General features: G+C 64.3%; 2 protein-coding genes across 3 annotated transcripts in view; one reads left to right on the top strand and one right to left on the bottom strand.

The window, feature by feature from the left end:
- Positions 1–17,337, top strand: part of MACROD1 (mono-ADP ribosylhydrolase 1) — a 92,480-nt gene extending 75,143 nt beyond the window's left edge. Inside the window, exons 4-11 of one of the 2 annotated variants that reach the window (XM_056131714.1) lie at positions 6,167–6,196; positions 15,524–15,640; positions 15,990–16,111; positions 16,210–16,240; positions 16,500–16,573; positions 16,891–16,972; positions 17,054–17,088; positions 17,227–17,337. In XM_056131714.1, coding sequence (XP_055987689.1) covers positions 6,167–6,196; positions 15,524–15,640; positions 15,990–16,111; positions 16,210–16,240; positions 16,500–16,573; positions 16,891–16,972; positions 17,054–17,058 — 461 coding nt within the window. In that variant the 3' untranslated portion in view covers positions 17,059–17,088; positions 17,227–17,337. The remainder of the gene's footprint in view (positions 1–6,166; positions 6,197–15,523; positions 15,641–15,989; positions 16,112–16,209; positions 16,241–16,499; positions 16,574–16,890; positions 16,973–17,053; positions 17,089–17,226) is intronic. The other variant, XM_056131713.1, reaches the window with a different exon arrangement.
- A 739-nt stretch (positions 17,338–18,076) lies between these two features.
- On the bottom strand, positions 18,077–23,710 carry OTUB1 (OTU deubiquitinase, ubiquitin aldehyde binding 1). The gene is made up of 7 exons (XM_056131717.1): positions 23,593–23,710; positions 21,885–21,946; positions 21,609–21,707; positions 18,938–19,056; positions 18,745–18,829; positions 18,466–18,660; positions 18,077–18,375 (listed from the first exon to the last, which is right to left on the bottom strand). The coding sequence occupies exons 1-7, from the start codon at positions 23,648–23,650 to the stop codon at positions 18,178–18,180; spliced, it is 816 nt and encodes a 271-aa protein (XP_055987692.1). The 5' UTR covers positions 23,651–23,710; the 3' UTR covers positions 18,077–18,177.
- Between the last annotated feature and the right edge of the window lie 1,069 nt (positions 23,711–24,779).

The raw sequence follows: 24,779 nt of genomic DNA, 5'->3' as shown, positions 1-24,779 counted from the left end.
CCCCCTCAGTCCGGGGGTGCCCGGTGTGTGTGCAGGGGCGGGCGGGGTCAGGGCACCTCGCTTGGGTCCAGGGAGACACCTCTGGGTTTCTGCTGTCCACTCTGTCAGGGGGCTTCCCCCAGAGGGTGACCCTCTTGACAGCCCCTTATTCACAGCCTCTCCAGACACCCCCTCCAGGTACCCGTGGAGAACAGCAGACCAGACCCCACAAACAGCAGGGAGGTGGTCAGTTCCTGGTTCATGCATGCGTGGGCTCCCCAGGGAATAACCGGGGTGCTGAGAAGAGCAGGGCAGGAGGCACTTTCCTGGGCAGTTGGGGGGGACCTGGAAGGGGCCAGAAGCTGGAAGGATCCTGTGCCAGGTGTGGAAAGTGGGGTGTGCAAAGGTCCAGCAGTCGGGAAGATAAAGAGAAAGGCGCCTGAGATTTGGGGGATGGCTGCGGAATGCAGCGGGGTGTCGTGCGGGGCCCTGGGTTGGGTTGGGTTGGGGGGCTGTGCTCAGGGCTTACTCCTAACCTGTCTCTGAGCTCAGGGGTCATCCCGGTGGGGGTTGGGGGAACCATACGGGATGCCGGGGATCAGCCTGGGTCAGCGCGCCGCTGTGGAGCCTTGAGCGGGAGGGGCATGCCCTGGTCTTCCTCCCAACCATCCTCCCAACAGCCCCTTTGCAGCCCAGGTTAGCAACAACCCACAGAGTCGCTCCAGCCCCAGGGACGTGCATGTGCGGGGTTGAGGGACACCCCACAGCTGTTTGCACAGGGAAGCCCACCTGCAGCCTTGGGGTGTGGGGTCAGGGGCAGCCTCACCTCCTCGCGCCCAGGGCCCTGTCTTAGGTGGGCCGGATGCTGCTCCCCGAGGGACTGGGCAGGGACAGGGGTCTGAGCCCAGTGAGATTGGAATGTGCCTGCTCCTGCCTGGGGACCCCAACTCCCATCGCCACCCCCAGCAGGACCCTAAGCCCTGAAAACCCCCGCACTCAGGGGCCCTTTTGTTTTCAGCTCAAATGGCACCTGGAGCGATAGCACAGGATAGCACAGTGGGGAGGGAGTTTGCCTTGCATGCAGCCGACCTGGGTTCAATCCCCGGCATCCCATATGGTCCCCCGAGCACCGCCAGGAGTAATTCCTGAGTGCAGAGCCAGGGGTTAATCCCTGTGCATCACCAGGTGTGACCCAAAAAGCAAAAAAAAATGGCACTGGACTTTCTCCTCAGATGGGACCCAGTGAGGGGGAGAGGAGCACCTTGGGACCCTCTTCGAGAGATTCTGCGCCTGCACAGCAAATACCACACACCACACACATGCACGTGGACATAAAACCACATAACATGTATGACACACGTTACATACCACACGCACTATGCACATGTATATACACCACACGTACATACAACATATATGACACACGTTATACACCCGATACACCATACACGTGTATATGCACCCCCCACACACAACACATATGCCACACACCGTACACACCATTCATACGCCACACCACACACACACACACCACGTACACACACCGTGTCCGCCACATACACACCACAGAACTGTCCACACGTCACACATGTCATGCCAGGCCACGTGCACTCTCCACACACACCAACATACAAACACCGCACCCACACCTGTGCTACATACGGACGACACCATTACACATCCCCAAACACGCCATAGACACACACTGTCCACACAGCACACGCATGAACCAAGCATAGCATATCCGTGCCACATACCTCCAGCACACGCAGCCCACACACATTCCACAGCTCGCCAGGCAGTGCGCCAGGTCCGGAGCCTGCTGGGACCCTCCCCGGTGACCCCACAGTCCCTGCCCGCCAGAGACCGGCCGCACCCGGCTGGCCGGGGCCCAGGAGGCTTCTCCTAAGTGGGTTATGCAAATGGCGGCTCTTGGTGCCAGCCCGGCTCCCGGGGAGGGGAGGACCAGGGCGCAGGTGCGGGACCCCAGAGCACTGCGGCAGCACCCGGGGCTCGCTGGAACCGCAGGGACCCCTCAACTTGTTTGCCTGATTGGTTTTGGTTAGGGGGCCACATCCGCGATTATCAGGGATTTACTCCGGGTGGGCTCGGGGGTGTTGGGCATTGAACCTGGGTTGGCTGCGTGCCAGGCAGTCTCCCTCCCCACCGTCCTGACACTCCAGCACAGACCCAGGTGACCTCGTTCAAACCTGGCTCCCAACTTGTCACCTGTGTGACCTTGGGCAAATTACTGAACCTCTCTGAGCCCATTTCTCCGCCCCCATCCAGGGCTGCGGGTCGTTGGGAGTGAATGGAAGCTCGTCCAGCCCCGGAAGGTGCGGCCTGGCCTCCCTCCGCTGCCACTGCTCTTGGGCGCGTCCCCACACGCCTACATCACCCAGCGCCTGAGGACAGGGCCGGCGCGGGAGAGGATGGAGCCCACAGCCTGGGTGTCCAGCTGGCGTGATTGATCTGGGCTCGGGCCTCAAGGCTGGCCAGGGGGACGATCAGGCAGATGCTCAAAGTCACCAGGACGCCTTCCTGCGGCAATCCTGGAGGCCCCGAGGAGGGTCTGGGCGGCATGAAGAGGCCCGGGGTGGCCTGTGGGAACGGGGGGCCGAGAGGAGGCCTGGCCGGCCGGGTACAGCCCCCCCTGTGGACTCGGGGTCCTTGTGGCTCTGCTCGGAGATTGAATGAGCTCCGCTGAGTCCCAAACCAAAGTCACCAGACTCCGAGTCAGTCGTGACGCCCAGCACCACGGGCTGCCCTGGAGAGCACGGTGGGTGAGGGTCTTTCTCCTGGGGGCGGGGAGACTGTAATGCGCAGGGCCACAGGGTGCCAGGATGGAACTAAACATGCATTACCCGGCTGTGGTGCCGGCTCCCGGGCCCCTGGAATTTGGGGTGTGGAGCCCCTAAACTGTGCAGAGTGGTGGGGCCCCTCCCAGAATGACTCAGCCAAGCCCGCAGACTTTCGGGAGCCGGGGTGCCCCCTAGGATACCCTGGTACTTTCACCGGGCCCTGGGGCCCCCGGGGTCTACCTGCCCTGCTGGGGGTGTGGGACAGGCTCAGACACACGGCCCGTGGACGTGTGAGGCGTGTGTGCCATCCCTGGGCACTCCCAGATCTCAGAGCAGATCGTTTTGTTAATTTTATTTTATTTCACTTTATTAGTTTTGGCTTTTTGGGTCACACCTGGCGGTGCTGGGACTCAAACGCGGGTCAGCTGTGTGCAAGGGTGGGGGGAGCCTTTCTCAATGTACTATCGCTCTCGTCCTTATTTTTTATTTTTCTGTTTTTTTTTTCTTTATGGGTCACACCTGGCAATGCTCAGGGGTTACTCCTGACTCTGAACTCAGGAATTACTCCTGGCGGAGTAATCAAACTCGGAATCAAACTCAGGTCGGCCGTGTGCAAGGCAAACCCCCACCCGCTGTGCTATCGCTCCAGCCCCTTGCTTTTCCGAGCCCTGCACATCCCACTTTTTTTTCTTTTTGGGTCACACCTGGCGGTGCTCAGGGGTTACTCCTGGCTCTGCACTCAGGAATCACTCCTGGCGGTGCTCGGGGGACCCTATGGGATGCTGGGAATCGAACCGAGGTCGGCCGTGTGCAAGGCAGACGCCCTCCCCACTGTGCTATCGCGCCCCAGCCCCTATTTTTTTGGTTTTGGGTCAACACCCAGTGATGCTCAGTGCTTACTCCTGACTCTGTGCTCAGGGATCACTCCTGGTGTGCTCAGGGGACCATATGGGTTGCCGGGGATCGATCCCAGGTTGGCTGCTTGCAAGGCTAACGCCCTGCCCACTGTGCTATGGCTCTGGCCCAAGACCGTCACAGTTTCATTGGCATTTTATGTGTTGGGGGACAAGCGGCACACGCGACTCCATGCTCGGGACCGTAGGTGGCGGTGCCTGGGGGACCACACGTGGTTCTGGGACTCGAACCGTGGCTGCGGCCACAGCACAGGCAAGCATCTCCACCGCCGCTCTCTCTCTCTCTCTCTCTCTCTCTCTCTCTCTCTCTCTTTGTCCTATGCGTGTTTTGGTTTTGTGGCATTAAATTTATTTATTTATTTATTTATTTTGCTTTCCTGGCTCTGCACTCAGGAGTTACTCCTGGCGGTGCTCAGGGGACCATATGGGATGCTGGGAATCGAACCTGGGTCGGCCGCGTGCAAGGCAAACGCCCTACCCGCTGTGCTATCTCTCCAGCCCCTAAATTAATTTTTTTAAGGCGATGTGTTTTGTTTGGTTTCTGGTTTGCTCCTGGAGCTTAGGGCTCGCTCCCAGCCCTGCGCTCAGGGATCACGCCTGGCGCCCTCAGGAGACCCTGTGGGATGCCGGGAATGGAACCCCGGTTGGCCACGTGCAAAGCAAACGCACTCCCGCAAACTGTCTATTGCCCGGACCCCAGTTGCATTTTTTTTTGTTTTTATGCAACCGGGGAGGAATGTGGCCAGGCCCCATGGACCTGGCGATTTAGGGGGGACCCCCCCCACGCTCCCCGAGACAGACTGGCATTCCCTCCAGGCACTTGAGGTCGAGGGGGGTATGTGAGCATTGGACAGGCCAGCTGTGCCCGCCTCACGGTCCCCGCACGGTGCCGCTGCGCCAGCCTCCCTGGCGCTCAGCACTTTGCTCAGGTCACTGCATCCCCCTCAGCCCCCGCCCATGGCCATGGGGGAGGAGAACGTCCTGGACCCCGTGGGCAGCACCGCTCCCTGCCGCCGTCCTTGGGCCGGGGAACGGGAGGTGGCAGGAGCCGGGGTGCAAAGGGAGACCGTCCGCGGCAGCCCCTCGCTGTGACCTGGTGGGAACAGCATCCTGCGCGTTGGCCCGGGACCACTGTCAGGGGGCCACTGTCGCACATGCCCAGCCGGGGCACTCAGTCTGGCCCCTGCCTGGACCCCCTCCTGGGGCAGCGCTGGAGCGGTCCCTGGCTTCCTTCCGCCCCTTCTAGCTGTCTGCTCTGCTTCTGCAGGACAGGAGGGTGCGACTTTATGGGCCCCCCCAGAATATTTGGGGCCCAGGGCTGGACCTCACGAGAGGGGCGTCCTGTAAGTGGGGAGCTGCCGGGTGCTTCTCTTGCCCCCCGAGACCCCAGACCCTTCCCAGGAGCAGGACCTTAGGGGGGATCCTGGGGCGCGTGGCCCGGGCCCTGGGGAAGGCGGGCAGGGGCGCTGGGAGAGGGGAGCAGGGATGGGGTGGGGGCAGCCCCGCTCCCCTGTCACCCCCACCCACCCCATCTCCTCTCCGGCAGCCACACTGGGCATGTTGGTGGCTTCCGTCTTCCCCAGCTCTGCCCCACCCTGCCCCAGGCCACCGTCCAGCACTGGAGGGACCAGCCGCCCTCTGCAGGGGCGCCCCCGACCATCCCTGCGTGCTCTGAGGCTGGGCCCCCCACCCCGCAACCCCCACCCCGCAACCCCACCTGGCTCCCTCTCTGCCGTCCCCTTCCCCCACGGCTTTGTGGGACAGAAAACAACTGAGGGGCTGGGGATACTCATCTGCCCCTGCCGCTGCCGGCTGTGAGCCCCCCACTGCCCTGGTCAGCCCCTCCCCCTCCTCCCCTCCCTCCTGTCCTCCCCCCTCCCCACCTCACCGCCCCACCCCCTGGCCCCCCAGCCCCTCCGCAGCTCCCCCGGCCTGCTCCCGGAGCCCCCGCCAGCCGGGCCTCTCCATCTTAATTAGCTGCTTGTATTAATCTCACAAGTAACGTGGCAACTTACAGCCCCGGGTGCTCTCGGGCTGCGGAATTAATTATTCCCCCGAGCGCGGTGCTGTCAGCGGGTGGCCCCAAGGACCCGATCGACTCCACTTAGCGGAGCCACAGCTGTGCGGGCCGCCCTTGCCCCGCTAACACAGGGGGCCGAGGCCCCGGGCAGCCCCACCAGGGCCAGGAGCGCCCGGTCCGCTCTCCCCGGTCCCCACGCAAACAGGCAGTGTCCGTGGGGAGGGAGGGGCCAGCCGCACAGCCCAGCCAGAGCCGAGTGCCCCTCTTGCCCTTGGCTTTGGAGACATGAGGGGAAACTGAGGCCCAGAGCAGCGGCGCTCCAGTCCCTGCTGTGTGGAACGGGATCTCGTCCCCCCAGCACCCCAGAAGGCACTTCCTGTCCCCCCCAGACCCCCTCCCCACCGTCCCCCAGACATGCCTCACTGACCCCTCTCTCTCTCTCTCTCTTGCAGCCAACAGCTCTCTGCTCGGAGGCGGCGGTGGTGAGTGACCCCTGAGGTTGGGGTGCGGGCTGGGGGTTTTCTGACACATGTGCCGTGGCCCTCGCCCCCCATTTCCTTCCCACCCCCACCCCACGCAGCCAGCCTCCCCCCACCACCACGTGATTCAGCAGGCGACACCTTCCTCCCGGCCTGCAGCGAGGCTAATGGGGTTCCCTGAGGGTTAAACGGGCTCAGAGCCCGGAAGGTCTAGCAGGAAGGCGCCCGCCTCATGCACAGCTGACCCTGGCTGCATCCCCACACACAGGGTCCCCAGAGCCCCGCCAGGGGTCACTGCAGGGCGCAGGGCTTGGAATAACCACTGAGCACTGTTTTCAGGGAAGAAATGGCACAACCCTCAAAAAAAAAGGGGGGGAAAAAGCAATAAAAATTTTAGAGACGGGACTGGAGCAATAGCACAACAGGGAGGGCGTTTGCCTTGCAGGCGGCCAACCCAGGTTCAGTCCCCGCCATCCCATATGATTCCCCAGCACCACCAGGAGTCATTCCTGAGTGCAGAGCCAGGAGTAACCCCTGAGCATCGCTGGGTGTGACCCAAAAAGCAATAATAATAATTATTATTATTATTATTATTTAGGGGTGAGTTTGATTCCTCCGCCCCTCTCGGAGAGCCTGGCAAGCTACTGAGAGTATCTCACCCGCACGGCAAAGCCTGGCAAGCTACCTGTGACGTATTTGATATGCCAAACACAGTAACAACTAAAAAGTCTCACACTGGAGACGTTACTGGGCCCGCTCGAGAAAATTGATGAACAACGGGAGGACAGTGACAGTGATTATTTAGGGCTAGGAGAGATAATACAGTGGGGAGGGCCTTGAATGTGGCCGACCTGGGTTCGGATCTCCAGCATCCCATATGGTCCCCCCAAGCACTGCGCGGAGTGACCCCTGAGCACAGAGCCTGGCCGGGGTGACCCAAAAGTAAAAACAAAAATAAATTGTTTTAAATAAAATGAAAGGGAGCAGGGGCCGGAGCCAGTAATACAGTGGGCAGGGCACTTGCCTTGAACGTGGCCGACCTGGGTTTGCTCCCCGGCATCCCGTATGAGACCCCCAGCCTCGCCAGGACTAATCCCTAAGTTTCGAGTCGGGAGTAACCCCTGAGCATCGCCAGGTTTGTCCTCGAAACAAAACAAACAAAAAAAAGAAAGTGGCCTAGGGCCAGAACGATAGCATAGCAGGTAGGGTGTGTGCCTTGTGGCTGACCCAGGTTCGATTCCCAGCAACCCATATGGTCCCCTGAGCACTGCCAGGAATTTCTGAGTGCAAAGCCAGGAGTAACCCCTGATCATCGCTGGGTGTGACCGAAAAAGCAAAAGAAAAGAAAGACAGTGGTGAAAGTGTGCGGGGAGAGTGACCCTGGCGTCCTCAGACACGCCATGCCCCGAGACAGCCAGAGCACGGCGGTGACATCAGGGCTCATTTGAAGTTAAGCCCCAAGAGTGCTGACATGGGGCTGGAGTGATAGCACAGTGGGTAGGGCGTTTGCCTTGCACCTGGCCAACCTGGGTTTGATCCCTGGCATCCCTTATGGTCCCCCAAGCACTGCCAGGAGTAATTCCTGAGTGCGGAGCCAGGAGTAACCCCTGTGCATCACCGGGTAAGGTAAAGGGAAAAGGTAAAGGCCCTCCCGTTGATCGTCGATTTGCTTGAGCGGGCCCAGTAACGTCTCCATTGGAGACTTTGTTGTTACTGTGTCTGGCATATCGAATACTCTCGGTAGCTTGCCGGGCTCTCCGAGAGGGGCGGAGGAATCGAACTCGGGTCGGCCATGTTGGCCGCTTGTAAGGCGAACGCCCTACCACTGTGCTATCGCTCCAGCATCACCGGGTGTGACCCAAAAAGCCAAAAAAAAAAAAACAAACACCAGAATGCTGGCGTGTTAATGTCGGGGCTTTTTTTTCCTGCTTCCCCAGCACTTCTCAGGGGACCTGGAAGCTACGCCCCACCCAGTACCCTGCCCCATGGGGACCCGGCTGCCAGCTCAGTGCTCAGGCAGGCCCAGCAGTGCTCGGTGGCAGGGATCGAACTTAGGGCCCTCAGGCGCGCACCTGGCGCCTCTCCAGCCTCTGAGCCTCTCCCGGCCCTGGCGATTGTGAGCAGCCACGAAACGGGTGCAGGGGGTGGGTGGGTGGGGGCGGTCAGCGTTTGGGGCAAACTCTGCAGCGAAGCAGACACGCCCCCCCTGATGTGTGCCCTGGCCAGCCCCGCCCGGGGGCCCGGCCCGCTTGGCAGCGCTGCCCGCTGTCAGAGGCGGTTGATTGGTGAGGCGGGGGGCAGGGGTTAATGCGCTGTGGGATAAATCCCGGGGCCCTGTTTACTCAGCGCTGGCGGGGCGCAGGCCAGGTTTTAAAAGGGGGAAGAATAAGCAGGGCCGCAAAGGTCTGGAGTAAGTGAGAGCCGCTAAGAGCCTGCGGTGACCAGTGGCAGCGGGGGGGGCTGTTTGCGGCTGCAACTGGCTCCCCCCCATTCTCCCCACCACCGTAGAGGTCACAGCCACATCCCCAAAGGGGGGGCGTGCGGGGGTCCCCCGGAGACATCACACATTGGGGAGGCACTTGCCTTGCACGCGGCTGACCTGGGTTCCATCCCCGGCACCCCAGAGGGTTCCTTGAGTGAGCCAGGACTGAGCCCTGAGTGTCGCCAAGTGTGGCCCCAAAATAACAGCATCAGTGTAAAGAATGGGGGTGTGGGGGCCGGAGCAATAGCACAGCGGGGAGGGTGTTTGCCCTGCACGCGGCCGACCTGGGTTCGATCCCTGGCATCCCATATGGTCCCCCAAGCACCATCAGGAGTAATTCCTTTTTTTTGATTTTTATTCTTTTTTTGCTTCGTGGATCACACCCGGTGATGCACAGGGGTTACTCCTGGCTCTTCACTCAGAAATTACTCCTGGGGCTGGAGCGATAGCACAGTGGGTAGGGCGTTTGCCTTGCATGTGGCCGACCCAGGTTCGATTCCCAGCATCCCATATGGTCCCCTGAGCACCGCCAGGAGTAATTCCTGAGCGCAGAGCCAGGAGTAACCCCTGTGCATCGCCAGGTGTGACCCAAAAATAAAAGCAAAAAAAAAAACAAATTACTCCTGCGGATCTCGGGGACCATATGGGATGCTGGGAATCGAACCCGGGTCGGCCGCATGCAAGGCAAACGCCCTACCCCCTGTGCTATCACTCCAGCCCTCCAGGAATAATTCCTGAGTGCAGAGACAGGAATAACCCCTAAATAACCCCTGAGCATTGCTGGGTGTGACCCAAAAAGCAAAAAAAAAAAAATGAATGGGGGTGCGGACAGGTCCAGCAGGGACGCCCCGGTGGTGGACCTGGACCCTGTCCACGCCATCCTTCATCCACTCAGCCGCAGTGAGGCGGGGAGCCGGGGCCACCCCGGCCCAGAGGGGGGTCCTCTCTGGGGGGGCTCAGTGAGGAGCCCTGGACGGGCATGAGGGAAGCTTCTGGAAAGACACAGGCCCTGGGCCGGGTCAGAGCTGGAACAGTGGGATGGGGGCCTGGAGGAAGAGGAGTAAGGGACGGAGGGGATGGGGGGGCGGGGGGCCAGGTGGAAGCTAGAGACAGGGGGGCGTGGAGCAGTGGCCGCTACTGCCCACAGCCTGCCCAGGGCCCCCCTGACTCAGAGCTCCACCAGGGGCCTCCCCGGCCCACACCGGGTGCCCCTCAGACCTGCTGCCACTTCCCCCTCGCCCAGGTCCCTCCCCCTGTGCCCCCCACCCCACTGTGTCCCTGCGGCTGGACGCGGTGGCCCTGAGCGCCCGGCATGGTGGGGATATGGCTCCGTCAGGGCCCGGGACCTGCATGTGACGTGGTCGGGACCTTGGGGACACCCAAGAGTCACCCCAGACAGCCACCTGCCCCGCACATGGAGACAGGGAGACGGGGGGGGCCGGGCCCGGGAGGAAGTGGTCCCCGAGGCCGGCCTCCTGGAACTAGGCAGAGTTCACGGAGCTGTGAGAGCTCCCAGGGGCTGTCACGGGCCTAACGTGACCGTGACCGGGCTGCCTGGGAGACCCACCCCAGACTCTGGAGGACCTCTGACCCCTGTCGCCCTCATCCCATGCATCCGACATTCATCCCCGACCTGACTGAGTGGGGGGCTGTGTCCCCACCCTGTGTAACATGCGGCCCCCAGGCTCCTCCCCACATTATTCGCCCCCCGCCATCCCCCCGACCCCCACGCCCCCCCAGCCCCATTCTCCTGCCCACCCCCTGCACTGTGCGACCCTCTGCATTGAGCCCACACATACTTTGCTTTTTTGGGGGGACCCACACTTGGAGGTGCTTGGGAGTGAGCCCTGGTGTTGGTGCTGGGGTTTGACCCCGTATGGGGCAGATGCGAGGAGGCACCAGACCCCCCATCGCACTCTGCGCCCCCAGACTGTGCTGCCTCTCTGTTCAGGGGCGTTAGCTGCACCCCATGACTGGCCCTGCAAGGGAGACGGACAGGCAGGAGGAGAGTGGGGGCATCTAGGAGGGGTCTGGCCCGTGAGTTCCAGTCTGCAGCCCCCTGTGTCCAGTGGGAGAAAAGTGCAGTTTTGGGGGGACAGGGAAGGGAGTGTGGGGTGCGCTCGACCTCGGTGTGGCTCCCAGGGGTGCTGACAGGCACCCCAGGGTCCAGGCCTTCTGCTTACCTCAACACTCTCCACAAAACTCTGAGGCCAGACATGATTCTGGCCCCACAATGTGCCTTGAGGGACCTTTTTATCCCCTTCCCTTCCCTGGGCTCAGGGTGGGGGTTATACTTGTCCCTGAGTCCTAACTCAGGGTTTGGTGCCAGGCCCGGAGAGACCCAGCTTGCTTAGAAACCTCCGTGCACCGTAGGGGCATTTGACTTGGGCTCTGAAGGTCGAATAGGAGTTCAGCAGGTGCAGAGGCACTGAGCAGGTCCAGGGCCCGTGGTGGAGAGACGTCAGGGGCCACGCCCTAGACCTGGGTCCCCCCCAGAGCCCCTTCCTGCCTGTTATTGGCCACCGGGGAGACATTGCAAACCACTCCCTCACTGTTTGGTGAGCGGGAGTTGCGCCCTAAATCAGGGGCTGACAGGGCCTGCCCCAGCCCTTCCCGGTGACCAGGCCTGAAACGTTTCCCCGCCTGAGCCGCGGCTGCTTGCCGAGATTTGTGCGCGTTTTTTCAATTACCCCTTGTCTTTCTCTGCCACTGTTGCACTAAAGGGATAATAAATGTACCCGAGCGTTTCAATTATTCATCTAAATCATGGCCGCGCCCGCCGCAGCCACACTGGAGTGACACGTTAATTCAGGCCCATCAGGGCTGCCCCCCCTCCCCAGCTCTCCCCGCCAGCCAGCACCACCAGCCCCCCCGCGGTCATGGGCTCTGTGCGGCCACTCAGGGCCTGGCACCTCCTCAGCTGCTGACCCCCGTGGTCAGTGGGGCATTGCATACCATCAGATGCCCCGGTGGGCGAGTCCTGGAGGCCCACCCTGGCCTGCACCCGGCCAGCTCCCAATGCAGCCCTCCGGGGGCTGGAGCGATAGCACAGCAGGTAGGGCGTTTGCCTTGCATGCAGCTGACCCGGGTTCGATTCCCAGCATCCCATATGGTCCCCTGAGCACCGCCAGGAGTAATTCCTGAGTGCAGAGCCAGGAGTAACCCCTGTGCATTGCCGGTTGTGACCCAAAAAGCAAAAAAAACAAACAAACAAAAAACCCAACACAACCCTCCAACCCTGTCTCTCCGTGGCTGTCTCTGCATCTCTCGTCTCTGTCTCCATTTCTGTGTCAACGCGGAATCCGTCTCCTGCCTCCCTTGTGCCTTTGCTCTTCCTGTCTTTGGGGGCAGTTCCTTCTCTTTCTCCCCTCCCCCCAGCCCCTCTTTCCCTCTCTGCCCCCCCATCCTCCACCTCTGCCCCTGCTACTCTGTAATGACTTCCCCCGCACCAGCCCAGGAAAGGTTCCAGAAGGTTCTGCTCTCTGCTTCCCCAAGCTGTGACCCAGGGACAGACACTGTGACCCCCACAGAGGAAGCTGGTGGCCCCAGGGAACTACCAGGCAGCCCCTAAAACATGTCCTGGTGCCGCCCTGTCCAGGCGGGGGTGGTCTGGGGAGGCTGGCGGGGAGTGGGCTGCAGTGAGGGGTCCTGCCCCCCAAACAGCTGGTCTCGGAACAAGCCTCCTCCTTTTTGTCCTCCAGGCTCTGCTCAGATGCCGCCTCCTCCAGGCGGCCTTCCCGGCCTGGACCCAGCGCCCACGCCCCCCTCCCCCAGCCCAGCTCTGTCACCTCTTTCTCAGGACTGTGATGTCCCTCCCCCATTGGCATTGTGGGGGGGGTCCCCTACCATCACTCAGTGGGAGCTGCAGGCTGCCCAGGTCTGGCTCAGGCTTGAGACTTTTTCCCGGGGTCTCAGTGCCCAGCTGATTATGGTGGGACACACGTATGGGGCCATGGGTGCGGCTCCATTTCACGGATGGGGTCACTGAGGCCCCGAGCAGTGGCTGGTCAGGGCACCGGGGCCAGGCGTGGGGAGGCCGCTGGCCCCATAGCAGCTGCTGCGGGGAGTCTAATACCGGGAGTGATTTTCCGTGATGAATGGCGCTGCCTTTGTGTACGTAATGAAGCCCTAATGTTTCCAAATCCCCGTTTAAGGAGCTGCGCGCCCCGTGATGAATTTGAGATCACATCGCGGTGCTGTCTCCTATCTGTCTTCTCCGGGGCGGCCACAGCTAGAGGGGCCTGGGGAGGGGGGTGCTGATTTGGAGAGGGCCAGAAGGTGTCCCCTGGGGGCAGCAGCTGGGCCTCCCTGAGAGGGCTCCGGCCTGGGGCGCATCTGCAGCACCTTCACGGATTCTCAGTCTAGTGCTCTGCGCCGGCGGTTGGCCTTTCTCTGCAGGTGCCCTCTGAGGACCCTGGGTCACTGAAGGCCAGAGTGCAGTCCCCATCACACCCTCTGCCCTGCCCCCCTGCCTGGGGCCCCTCAGGGGCGCATCCCCTCGCACGACCGGGGTCCCAGCCTGGGGACAGAGTGTCGTCCAGCTCTGGGATCGAGGCTCGCTTCCACCCCTGTGCAAGGGGGTGATGTGTGGGGGACGCACTGGCCTCCCTGCAGTGATCTCTGAGCACTGAGCCAGGGGTAAGACTGAGCACTGCTGGGTGTGGCCCCCCCCTAAAAAAGAGGGAAAATTAAGTCATGGTGTGAGAAGATGCCAGGCCTTCGGGGGCCAGCCACTAAGCGCTCAGGCCAGATGTAGAGGTCTGTGACTCTACGGGAGGGGGGGAAACTGAGGCACAGAGGGACTGTGAGCGGGTCAGGAGGGAGCTCCACTGAACTTGTGTGAGAGGCCAGGGCCCCTGTACCCCAAGCTGCCCGTGCCCCATGCCCCCTCTCTGGGGGCCTGGCACCCGGGGACTCCGTACCCCAGCTGACTGCATCTCTGTCCCATGAGGGGGCTGGTGTGGGGTCCCCTCAGCTGGTCTCAGAGGTGACTCCAGCTCCAAGGCTCAGGGAAGCGAGGGGTCCAGCAGAGAGGGTTCTGGGGAGCAATTGGGCTGCCCCATGCCCAGTAAATAATTAATCAGCCCAGCCCAGCTTTGTTTGTTTAGTGTGAAGAATGTGCCCCATTGAGGGCGTTTATTGCTGAATAAATTTAAATATCTCATCTGCCCTTCATGAATATTACAGCACCCTAAGCTGGGGGTGGCACCCTAGGAGCCCCTGCTCCCACCTCTGGGACCCGGGGTGCACCCTCCCTGACCCCCAGACCGCTGGAATGCAGCTGGATGACCCTGACCCCCCTCCCCCTGAACAAGAGGACTGGGGGCCTCCAAGCGGGGGTAACAGCCTGTCTGGGAGCCCCTAGGACAGGGCAGACGACCCTCGCAGGAGGGGCCAGAGGCTGGGTGGAGGGGCCAGCACCCCAAACCCCGCTTGTCGGAAACGTGTCACTGTAGGAAGAGCGAGAGCAGGAGGGGCAGGCCTCACCCTCTCGGTGCCAGTTTCCTTCCTAATGCCAGGCAAGTGAGAGCAGTATCTTGGGATCTGTGATGGGCAGAGACTTGTGGGGCCCTGAGCCCCTCGCTAGAGAGGAGCCAGGAAGATGCTGGAAGGACCTGTCTCGGGCTTCATCCCCAGCACCTCTGGGTGTGGCTTCAAAACAAACAAAACAGGGGCTGGAGAGATAGCACAGGGGGTAGGGCGTTTGCCTTGCACGCGGCTGACCCGGGTTCGATTCCCAGCATCCCATATGGTCTCCTGAGCACCGCCAGGAGTAACTCCTGAGTGCAGAGCCAGGAATAACCGCTGTGCATCTCCAGGTGTGACCCAAAAAGCAAAAAAAAAAAAAAAAAAAAAAAAAAACAAAGATGGTTGAGGCCGAAACTCAACCATCCCAGCCCATCCCAGCCCAAGGAGAAGCCAGAGGCAGAGGAAGTGCGGTGCTGAGCTGGAAACTGGGTTAGAAGGAGTAGGGTGCCGAGCTGGGGGACTGGGGCGGAGGAAGTGGGCTGTGCTGAGCCGGAGACTGGGGTGCAGGGCCAGACTTGTGGTTGGCGGAGGAACGGGAGGGAGCAGGCTAGAGCCGGATGCAGAGCACCCCAGCCTAGCTCACCCACTCCCAGCCCTGGGACCCTCTCCGGGGCAAAATCCAGTGTCATTGGGCCCCTGCCAGTGGGACCGTGGCCCAGGGGGAGCCGCCCTTGGCATGTTCATGAAATGGGAATGTGAGGGGGGGAGGGGCGACCTGGTGTGTCCCCGCAGCTGGTTTTCCCCGGGAGCTGCTGGCTCGGAGCAGGGGTGTGTAGGAAGTCGGGGGATGGGGGGTGCAGAAAAACAGCTCGTACCAGTCCTCCGGCCCGGAGGAGTTGCCACCCTACTGTTCCAGAAGCATCCGTGGAGAGGGGCAAGGACTTGCCGAGCGGCGCGCCCCAACTTGACCCCTGGCGGGTACCTCGCGGCTGCTCCCGCTGGGCCGCTGCAGCCTCGCCCCTGCGCTCCCCCCACCCCCGCGCCCGAGTTGTTGATCTGCACCGGGGTCCCCAGGGCCGCCTGCGAGGTCCCTTCCGAGCCTTGTCAACAAGCCCTGGCCGGGACCCAATTAAACCCGACGCGCTAACGAGGAGGCGGCCGGGCTCGTTAAGGAGCAGGGCGACGCCCGGGACACCTGCGGCGCCGGGGCCGCACCCGGAGGTGCGCAGCAGCGGCGGATTGGTGGCACCTGGAGAGGGGCTGGGCTGCTCCCGAGACGGACCCCGCGGGCGGCGGCCAGCCCGGCCGCGCGCGCCCCCTGCCGGCCGCGGGGATCCTAGCGCCCGCCCTTCCCCCCCTCACTGGCCGCTCGCCCACAGTGGACGGCTGCATTCACCGGGCCGCTGGACCCCTGCTCACTGAGGAATGCCGGACCCTGCAGAGCTGCGGGACTGGCGAGGCCAAGATCACCTGCGGCTACCGGCTGCCTGCCAAGTGTGAGTGGGGGACACGACGTGATTGGGGGGGCTAGGGTCCATCCGGATCCCACGGGATGACAAGCGGCTGTCTCACGGGGCACCTCTCCAGCTCCAGTGCTCAGGACCGGCCTCTTGCACTTCGCGGGTGCCTGGAGCTCGGGCGGGCTGGGGTTCTGAAGGGAGGCCCCAAGGGAAGGGGCAGCCCCTTGGCCTGTCCGGAGGGCCCCCACGCCGCTGCGGGGGTCGCCAAGGCGTGGAGTTTGCTGCGGTACACAACCGTGCGTGTGCCCGGGAGGGGAGGGGAGGGCTGGAGTCCTGTCCCCTGCAGGAGCCTGGCCGGCCTGAGCCTGTTGCCCTCCCGCGGCAGATGTCATCCACACGGTGGGGCCCATCGCCCACGGCCCGCCCAACGACAGCCAGGCCGCCGAGCTCCGCAGCTGCTACCTGAGGAGCCTGGACCTGCTGTTGGAGCACCGGCTCCGCTCCGCGGTGAGCGGGTGCGGGTGGGGGCCGAAGCCCAGCCACTCGGGCTGCGGCAGAGAGTGACCCTGTTCCCCGCCTTTTTTTCTTCCCCCCGCCCCTCCCAGGCGTTCCCCTGCATCTCCACCGGCGTGTTTGGTAAGGAAGGAAAAAGGCGAGAGGGTATCAGGTAGCCGCCTGACGACGTGCAGGGCCCAAGCTGGGCTGGGGGCGTGGCCTAGCACGGAGCTGGGCGGGGCTCTGGGTGTCGGGGCGTGGCCTAGCCGGGGGCGGGGCTCTGGACGTTAGGGGCGGGGCGAGGCCTAGCCGGAGGAGCTGGGCGGGGCCCGGGATGTTAGGGGCGGGGCCCGAGCGGCCTGGGGAGCTGGTTGGCGTCTCACCGTGGTCGCCCCTACAGGATACCCGAATGAGGAGGCAGCTGACGTGGTACTGAGTGCACTGCGCGAGTGGCTGGAGCAGCACAAGGACAAGGTGAGGCCAGGCTGAGAGGTGGGGCGGCAGGACACCAGGGGCCTGGGACAAGGGTGCAGAGTGGCCCTGCTGGCCACCGTTCCTGGGCAGCTCATTTCTGCCCCAGACTTGAGGTTGGGACAGGGGGACCCAATGCATAGCTTAAGTGGCTTGTGACTTTCGTGGCTAAACAAGGGATCGGCAAGGGCCAGGGCGACAATCAGCTGGCAGGTTCGATCCCTGGCACCCTCCTAGTCCCCCAAACCGCCTGGCATGCTCCCTGAGCACCGCCAGGTGTGGTCCAAACGCGGAACCACGGCTAAGCAGCCCCCGCACAGGTGGACCGGCTGATCATCTGCGTGTTTCTGGAGAAGGACGAGAAAATCTACCAGCAGAAGCTCCCGCACTACTTCCCCGTGGGTACGTGCCCCCACCCCCACCCACCCCGCGTCCCTGCCCCTCCCCACCCCGGGCCGGCTCTCACTGTCCTCTGCCTTCCAGCCTGAGGTACCCGCCACCCACCCTGGCCAGGACTGGTAAGCAGGGCCCGGCCCTCCCGGGGCTGCTCACTAACTGCCCACTAACACGCGCTCAGCCCCCGCTCACCCCCACGCAGGGTCGGGGATGCCCACCACCGCCGCTCTCCTGCTCTGACCGCTCCCTTCTGCCCTCAGACTCCCCTGAGCCCGCCGGACCTCGCTCCCAGCTCTGAGGAGGCCAGAGCCAGCGCCGGGCCTGGGCCTGCTGCCTGGGGCTCTCGTGCACCCCCGCCCTCAGGAGTCCCCCCAATAAAGATCATTGTTCCAGCAATGCCGTGAGCGCTGCGCGGTCACCGCCCTCGGTGGGCGGACGGGCGGGCGGTGAGGCACGGGCACACGGCAGAGGTGGGCAGCACGTCGCGTTTATTGAGGGCCTGCCCCCGCGGAGCTCACAGCCTGGGGGCCGGTACCCCACATGTGCTGGGGGCGGGAGAAGGGTGAAGGCAATGCAGAGCCTGTGGCCCAAGCAAAGGGGGTGCAAAGCAGGCACAGGCAAAGGGGTGGGGTGGGGTGGGAGTATGGGGGCTGGCACGCCCTGCCCGAACCCAGGGGGTCGACCATGCACCCCACCAGGCCGGCGCCCCCTGGGGGTACCACCCTCCTCCTGCCCTGAGCCAGCTCCCCCAGCACCAGGCCACCCTCTCCACCCAGGCCGCCTCCACCGTGCAGACCCCGGGGGAGGGCAGGAAGCAGGGGTGGAGGGGGGCCTTTGAGGGGCAGTTTGAAAACGGGGGAGTCCTGGGCCCCTGGGCAAGTCCTCCAGAAACACCCCAAACCTATCGGAAGCCCCATGGGCCAGCTAAGAGGGGGGAAAGCCTGAAGGGAAGGAAGCGGAGCCCCACCAGCCAGGAAGGGTCCCCAAGAGGCCTCGCCTCCTCCAGACGGCTCCTGGTGGGGTGCGGAAGACAGAAGACGCCCCGCCCTGGGCAGGGGAGGGGGCAGCCAGACAGCAGCCAGGCGGGCAGCAGGGACACACACACACGGGTCACCTCCAGCGCCCCTTTAATAAAACGTGGGAGGGAGTGACGGGCGGGGGCGGGGGGTGTGGCCCTTGACAACCCCGGAGCCTCCGTGAGCGCCTGGGCCCTATTTGTAGAGGATGTCGTAGTGTCCCGGCCGGTAGAGAAGGTAGACCTTGGGCTCCGAGCCCTCGGGGAAGACGTGCGGGTTGGTGGTGCCGCCCTCGCCGCGGTCCATGTACTCCACCTGGATGGAGACCCGCAGGGCCTGTGCCAGCGCGATGATGTGGATGTGGTCGCTCTCCTTGCACATGGGCTCCACCTCCTGCGGCACAGGGCGGTCAGGGCCCGGGGAGGGGGCACCCACCCCCCACCCTGCCCTGCCCCGCCCCTGCCCACCCGGGCCCGGGGGCACCTGCTGGCAGAACTCCTTGACGGTCCGCCCGCCCTCGATGAAGTGCTCGAAGAACTTGCTCTCCCGCTGCAGGTAGCCCGAGGTGAGCAGCCGCAGGTAGACCACCAGGTAGTCGGAGGTGCTCTGGTCGTTGAAGGAGGCCAGCAGGTCGGCCACCGAGGTCTGCTTCTCCACCTGCTCGATCAGGTCCATGAACTGGCGCCGAGGGGAGGGGACAAAGGCCAGTAAGGAGGGGCGCCAGCCCGGCCCGCCCGCCCCTCCGGCCGGCCCGCGGCTCACCGTGTTGTGGAAGTCCTCGATCGTGAACTCGGTGAAGCCCTGCGACACCAGGTCCTCTTTGCTCTTGGCAGACACAGCCTTGAACCTGGGGGGGGGGGGGGGGCAGGCCCCGGGGGATCAGCGGCTGCACAGCAGGGCCCAGGGTCTGGCCTCGGGGAGCCCCTGCCGCCCCTGCGGTCCCCCGCCCCCTCACCGCTGCAATTCCTTGCTGTCATCCAGCAGCGCCTCCAGGTGGGAGAAGCCGAAAGCGCGGTAGAAGCAGTTCCCGTCGGGCCTGGTCTTGCGGATGTATGAGTACTTTTTGTGGAGGTCCTGCAGAGAGGCCCCCCCACGTCCGTCCCCATCAGGCCAGGGCCAGGTGGGCCGAGGGGGTCATCTTGGCAGGATGACGCTACCGTATCCAGGCAGCCAGCTGGCACCCTTGCCTGCTAACGCGGTTGGTGGAGCGACTGGGCAAGCCCCGCCCAGTGCCCCCAGAACACCACACTTGCCGCACTGGTTGTGGGCGCGATGCCAACTGTTTGCCCACGGACATGGAGCAGCAAGGGGCAGGACTGTGGCTCGGAGGAGGACCACATACGCGCGGCCTGCAGTGACCCCTAAGAATGACTAGGAGGGGCGGGTCCCCAGAAGGGGCGAATCAATCGGCTGGTCCTGGCCCAATACAACTTCTCCAGTGAAGCCTCCGGGAATGTTCTGGTGCCATGGGGAGGGTGCAGTCAGCACCCCACTCCCCAGCACAGCCGGGGTACAGCGCCACCCGACCCTGCCACGGGTCCCCGCTGTCGCCCGCCTTCCTCCCCTCCGCGGAGGGTAACCCACACCTTCCCCCTCACACCCCTGCCCACCTTCCCCTGATTGTGGCCTTTCCCTGAGACCCACTCGGCCTCCACACCACATCCACCCTGGCAGGACCTCAGTCTGGGTCCTCGTGTCCATCCATCTGCCTGTCCCCAGGGCTCCTGGGGGTCCCCTGCTCCTCTGCCACCATCCACTTTTTGCTCCTTACTGGTCCCGACCCACCAGCAGGTCAGCATGAGGCCTGCTGCCACTTTAAGACCAAGTCCTTCTCTGGTGCCACCCCAGTGGGCCTTCCATTGGGTCCAGGTCACCGAAACCTGGGTTGAAGGTCAAACCCTCCTCCCAGGTGGTTAGCGCCGCCACCCAGGGGGTGAGCGCCCCAACTTGAGGTGGGCAGTCCCCGTCATGGCAACAGCACCCCTCTCCCTTGCTGCCGGCACCTGGACTCCACACAGCCCCCATCCTGCCTCGGGACACCTCCTGGAGCAGAGCGACATGCCCCTCTGCAGTGCCCATAGACAGCAGATGCCCGCTGGGGCTGGGACGGCTTCTGTGGGCCATGTCCTGCATCTCGGGGTTCCAACGTGTCCACTCAGCTCTGCTGGCCCCCCGCTGCAGGGGCCCAGACCCCAGGCCAGCGTCCCCCACCCGACTCCTCAGCCCACCCAGACCCTCCTGAAGCCCCCAGTGACCGCCAGTCTTGGGGCCCATCCTGGGTGCTTCCGGCCACTCCCTGGCCCTTCCTGCGGGCAACTCAGTCCCCTGGTCCCGCCCTTGAGAGCGGTCGGGGCGGCTCTTGCCCTGGGGCCACAGTGGTGCCTGCTCGGACTCGCCCATCCCACGCTCGGCGCCGACAAGCCTCTGCAGCTGCCAGCCTGGCCGGGCGCTTGCCCGCCTCCCCCCTGAAGCCCACGGGCCCTGGCTGGTACGTTTCCCAGGGTGGAGTCAGCCAAACCCACTCGGGCGCCCCAGGGAGGGTGGGCCCCGGCAGAGTGGGGGCGTCCGGGGCCTGCCACAAAGCACGAGGGCTGCTCAGCTGAGCCCCAGCCAGTGCCCGGCCAGGCCACTTCGGCGGGTGGTGTGACCGCGTGTGCCAGGCGGCCTTGGCGTGGGCTCCCTGCCACTCCGCCTGCTTGCCTACTCGCTCTGGCCGTGTGCCAGGCACGGAGCTCGGCCCCCAGCCCAGTCGCCTGCCTCAAGCTGCACCTTCCTGCGCGAGAGACGGGACGGCAGTGGCTCCAAGCAGACTGCTCCGAGGGCAGGTTGAGCCCTGTCCAACCCCAGCACCTCTACGAGCGACCCCAAGCAGAGTCAGGAGTCAGCCCTGAGCACGGCAGCGTGTGCGCGCCCCCCCCCCCGCACCCCACCGCAAAGAACCCAAGTTTGGCGGACGTGTCGGCTGCCCCAGAGCCGGGGCCTTGGCTCACGGACAGACCCCAAATCTGGGGCAGGCTGGATCCCCACAGACGGCAGCGCTGGCCGACACGTGTGGCGCTTGACCTCTGCCCCGCGTGAGAAGTGCAAGTGCACTCAGGCTGGGTTTGGAAAAAAAAGATCCAGCAGCAAATGCAGGGCTGGCCCCTTCCCGGCACCCCCAGGACTTCCCAGGCTTCCAGTGACCAGCCGACATGCCACTGGCCACTGTCGCCCGGAAAGGCTGTGTCAGCTCAGCAGCCCGACCCTAGGACAGGAGCTCCAAAGGCCCCTCCTTTCCAGGGAGGGTTTCTGCACATCACACACTTGGGAGAAAGTCACATTTACTAGACCCCAGCGGAGCCCCCAGGCTGGGGAGGAAGGACCAGGCAAGGACTTCCCTGGGACTGAAAGGGGGCTGCAGGGCCTAGCAGGTGTCTGGGAACCCCCTCCCTGCTATATGCCCCAGTCCCATGCGCCCCGCCGGGGAACCAGACAACCCCCCCTCCCCCACTTCCCAGCCTGTCCCCCACTGGCAGAATCTTTGGGCTCTGACAAAGGGAAGGAGCTGCGGGCGCCTCCAGGGGTAGATTCCAGGGTCCGGGCTAAGAGCCACCAGAGGCATCCCCACTCCCTGTGGCCCAGCCCACCTTGATCTTCTGCTGGTAGATGTTGTCGTCCTCGGCGTACTCCTTGTACAGGACAGAGAGTTCCAGGCGCTCGGAGACCAGAGGGTTCTGCACAGCGATCTGTGGGCAGTGGGGGGTTGCGGGGGGGCACAATGGCATCAGGCTCCGCGCCAGGGCTGTGACCCGCCACCCTGCAGTGCACAGACCCCTGAAGGCATCCAGGACCCCCGCACAACTCGGAGAGGAGGGGGCTTCCAAAGTGGGGACAGAGCATGGGCCTCGGGCAACGCCCCTCACCTCTTGCTGAATTCGGTCCTGCTGGGCCATGATGGCTTCATCATAGGCAAGACAGTTAACGCCTGCAAGGAGGAAACAGGCAGTGTCGGGACGGCAGGCGTGCTCCGTGGGGGCCGCTGGGCCGGGAAGGGCCACCCAGGAGCAGAGCCTGAGCGGGGGACACCTGAGTCTGGGGACGCACGGGCCACACCTACTTTGCTACCCTGATGAAAGCGCCTCCTGGCCTTGCCTCATTTTTATTTTGTTTTTGCTTTTTGGGTCACACCCAGTGATGCACAGGGGTTACTCCTGGCTCTGCACTCAGGAATTACCCCTGGCGGTGCTCAGGGGACCATATAGGGTGCTGGGAATCGAACCCCGGTCAGCCGCATACAAGGCAAATGCCCTACCTGCTGTGCTATTGCTCCAACCCCTTGCCTCATTTTTAAAACGAGAGTGTGGGGGCCAGGGATGTGGTCCAAAGGGTAAACCATATACACGCCCAAGGCCCCAGGTTCGATTCTGGGCACTGCATCCCCCAAGCACCTCTGGCAGGCTCCCACAATCGTACACACAGGACCACGTGAGGGATAGCGAGGTCACCGCAGAGACCCCTTTCTTGCTGCCCTGCTTTTCGCCTCACTTCCCAGCAGCCTTGGGGGTGCTGGCGGGAGAGGGGCGGGTCTCTTGGGGGGTAGCTGAGGCCGGGTCCCGGGCTGCGGGGGGTATTTCCTGGCGGCCTGCACTTTCTCCATCCACTCGCAGGGCCGCCCAACCTACAGGCAGCACCGCGAAGGCTGGGCCCTGGGCTCAAGGTCACCAGGAGTGGGCAGCGGAGGTCACGGCCAGAGCCGGGAGCAGCCCACCACTGCTCCGCGGCCCCGCCACCTCCCAGCAGGGGGCGGTCCCCGGGAGAGGGGTGTGCCTGGGAGGCGAACTTCCAACTGCCCGGGATCCCAGCCCCGGGGCTCCGGTAAGCCCGAAGCCCGATCTCCTCCGCCTGGCGGGGCTGGGACTCGCCATCCTGGGTGGGGGGGCGGGGGGATGCGGTCAGAAGGGGCGTGCATGGCCCCAGGGCTTTCGGGGCCGGACCCTGGGGGTGCCGGGTCCGAGTCGCCGGCGGGAGAAGGGGCGGGGAGCGGAGCGGCCGGGCCCGGCCGGCGTCTCCGCAGACAATGGCCCGGCGGGCGCTCCGGGGCTGCAAGGCCAGAAGAGGGGGCTCGACCGGAAACGGGGCCGAGCGCCCCGGGCACGCTCCCGCGGCCCTTCGCCGCCGCCGCCGCCGCATCCCGAGCGGCCCGCCCGGGCCTTTGTGCTCCGCGGTCCGACCGAACTCGACGCCCCGGGGCCGGGCGCGGGCTGCGGCGGGGGCCGGGCCCGGGCCTCGGAGCCGGCGGGGTGCGCCGGGCCCCGGGAGCCCCGGCCGGGGCGGGGGGGGGGGGGGGGGGGCGGGGCGGCGTAGGCCCCGCCCCGGCGCGCGGGAGAGGGCCGGGCCCGCAGGTCCGGGTCCGCCCCGCTCGCCCGCCCGCCGGGGGTCGCGGCGGCGGCGGCGGCGGCGACTCCTTCCATTGTGAGGGGGAGGGGAGGCGGCGGCGGCGGCGGTCGGGGCAGGGGCCGCCCGCACGCTGCGCCCCCAGTCGCCGCCGGCTCTGCCCGGGCCTCCTCGTGGACGGGCGGCCCCGCGTCGCTCCCGCCGGCCGGGCCCGGGCGGCCCCGCCGCGGCCAGTACCTTCGGAGTCGCTGCCCAGCGGCTCCTGCTTCTGCTGCTGAGGTTCCTCCGCCGCCATCTTTAAACAGCGCCGCACTGCCGACCGCTTCCGGGTTACCCGCTGCCCTCCTCCCGGAAGCGCCGGGCTCGCGGCCCCGCCTTGGCAACGCCCCTAGCAACGGCGGCTCTTCCTCGCCGGCGCCGCCTCCCCGCCACCCGCGCCAGCGCGCGCTGCCGGGCTCGGGCCGCGTCTCCCCGAGCTCCCGCCGGCGATCAGGGAGACCCCCCACCCCCACCCCCGCGTCCGGGAGCCGCGTCTGAACCGCTGACGGCGGCTGAAATTGAAACCCGGGCGGCTGAGGTTGCCTGCGGCGCCTGCGCCGAGCGTGGTGTCACTCGCGTCCGCCCCTGGAGCCTCGGGACGCAGCGGCGCTCCCCGCTGTCGGCTCCCTGCGCGGGACCCAAGGCCGGAAGAACTGGGTCACTCCCGAAGCCGGGATTCGGCCCAAATGGGAAGTGGATGAGTGGTCGCCAGGTTCAGGGAGCAGGTCCGGGCGAGGGGAAGCAGTTGTGCATGCAACGCGGAATCGTCCCCCCCACGGCCCCGCTGCCTGCTTGCTTGGGGTGCTTTTAGTTTGGGGCTTTGTTTGTCCCTCCCAGCTTGTTCTCTGTGCTCTTCCCTGTTGTCATAAGGAACAAATGTTACCGACGGGGAAACTTGGTGAAGAGTAAACGGCATGTTCTACGGCCAAAGAAAAAGTGTATTTGAAAAGCTGCAGGTAGGAACAAAACAAGAAAAGCAGCAAGGCTGAATCCAGAGAAACAGGATTCTGGGAAAGGCACTCGCCTTGCAGGCAGCCACCCCTTTTCAATGCTTAGTTCAGTGTATGGTTCCCCCGAGCGCCGCCGACAGGTGTAGCCCCAAAATAAACGGAATAAAAATGAAAAGCAGCAAGGCCTTGGGTGCTTGAAGGTGCTATTCAGCAGGGGTGCCGCCCGAGCTCTGGTTCCACATTTTCACAGCCTGACTTCAGCGGCTTCTCTGCACCGGGAAGGGTTACCCCACTGGAGCCCAGGGAGGAAGAATGAGCTATTTGCCTGGAGTGGGTGAAGGGTGCCGCCGGCCCGGCTCACCACCCAGCACTGACTGGCTTTGCTGGGTCCCAGCAACATTGCAAAAGGCTTTTCACTGGGTCCCTGGTCCCCTG

The sequence above is a fragment of the Sorex fumeus genome, unplaced genomic scaffold, assembly GCF_029834395.1.
Source record: "Sorex fumeus unplaced genomic scaffold, SorFum_2.1 ptg000093l, whole genome shotgun sequence".
In the NCBI taxonomy this organism is placed as follows: domain Eukaryota; kingdom Metazoa; phylum Chordata; class Mammalia; order Eulipotyphla; family Soricidae; genus Sorex; species Sorex fumeus.
The sequence above is the reverse complement of the archived record's forward strand: the minus strand, read 5'-3'. Positions and strand labels throughout refer to the sequence as shown.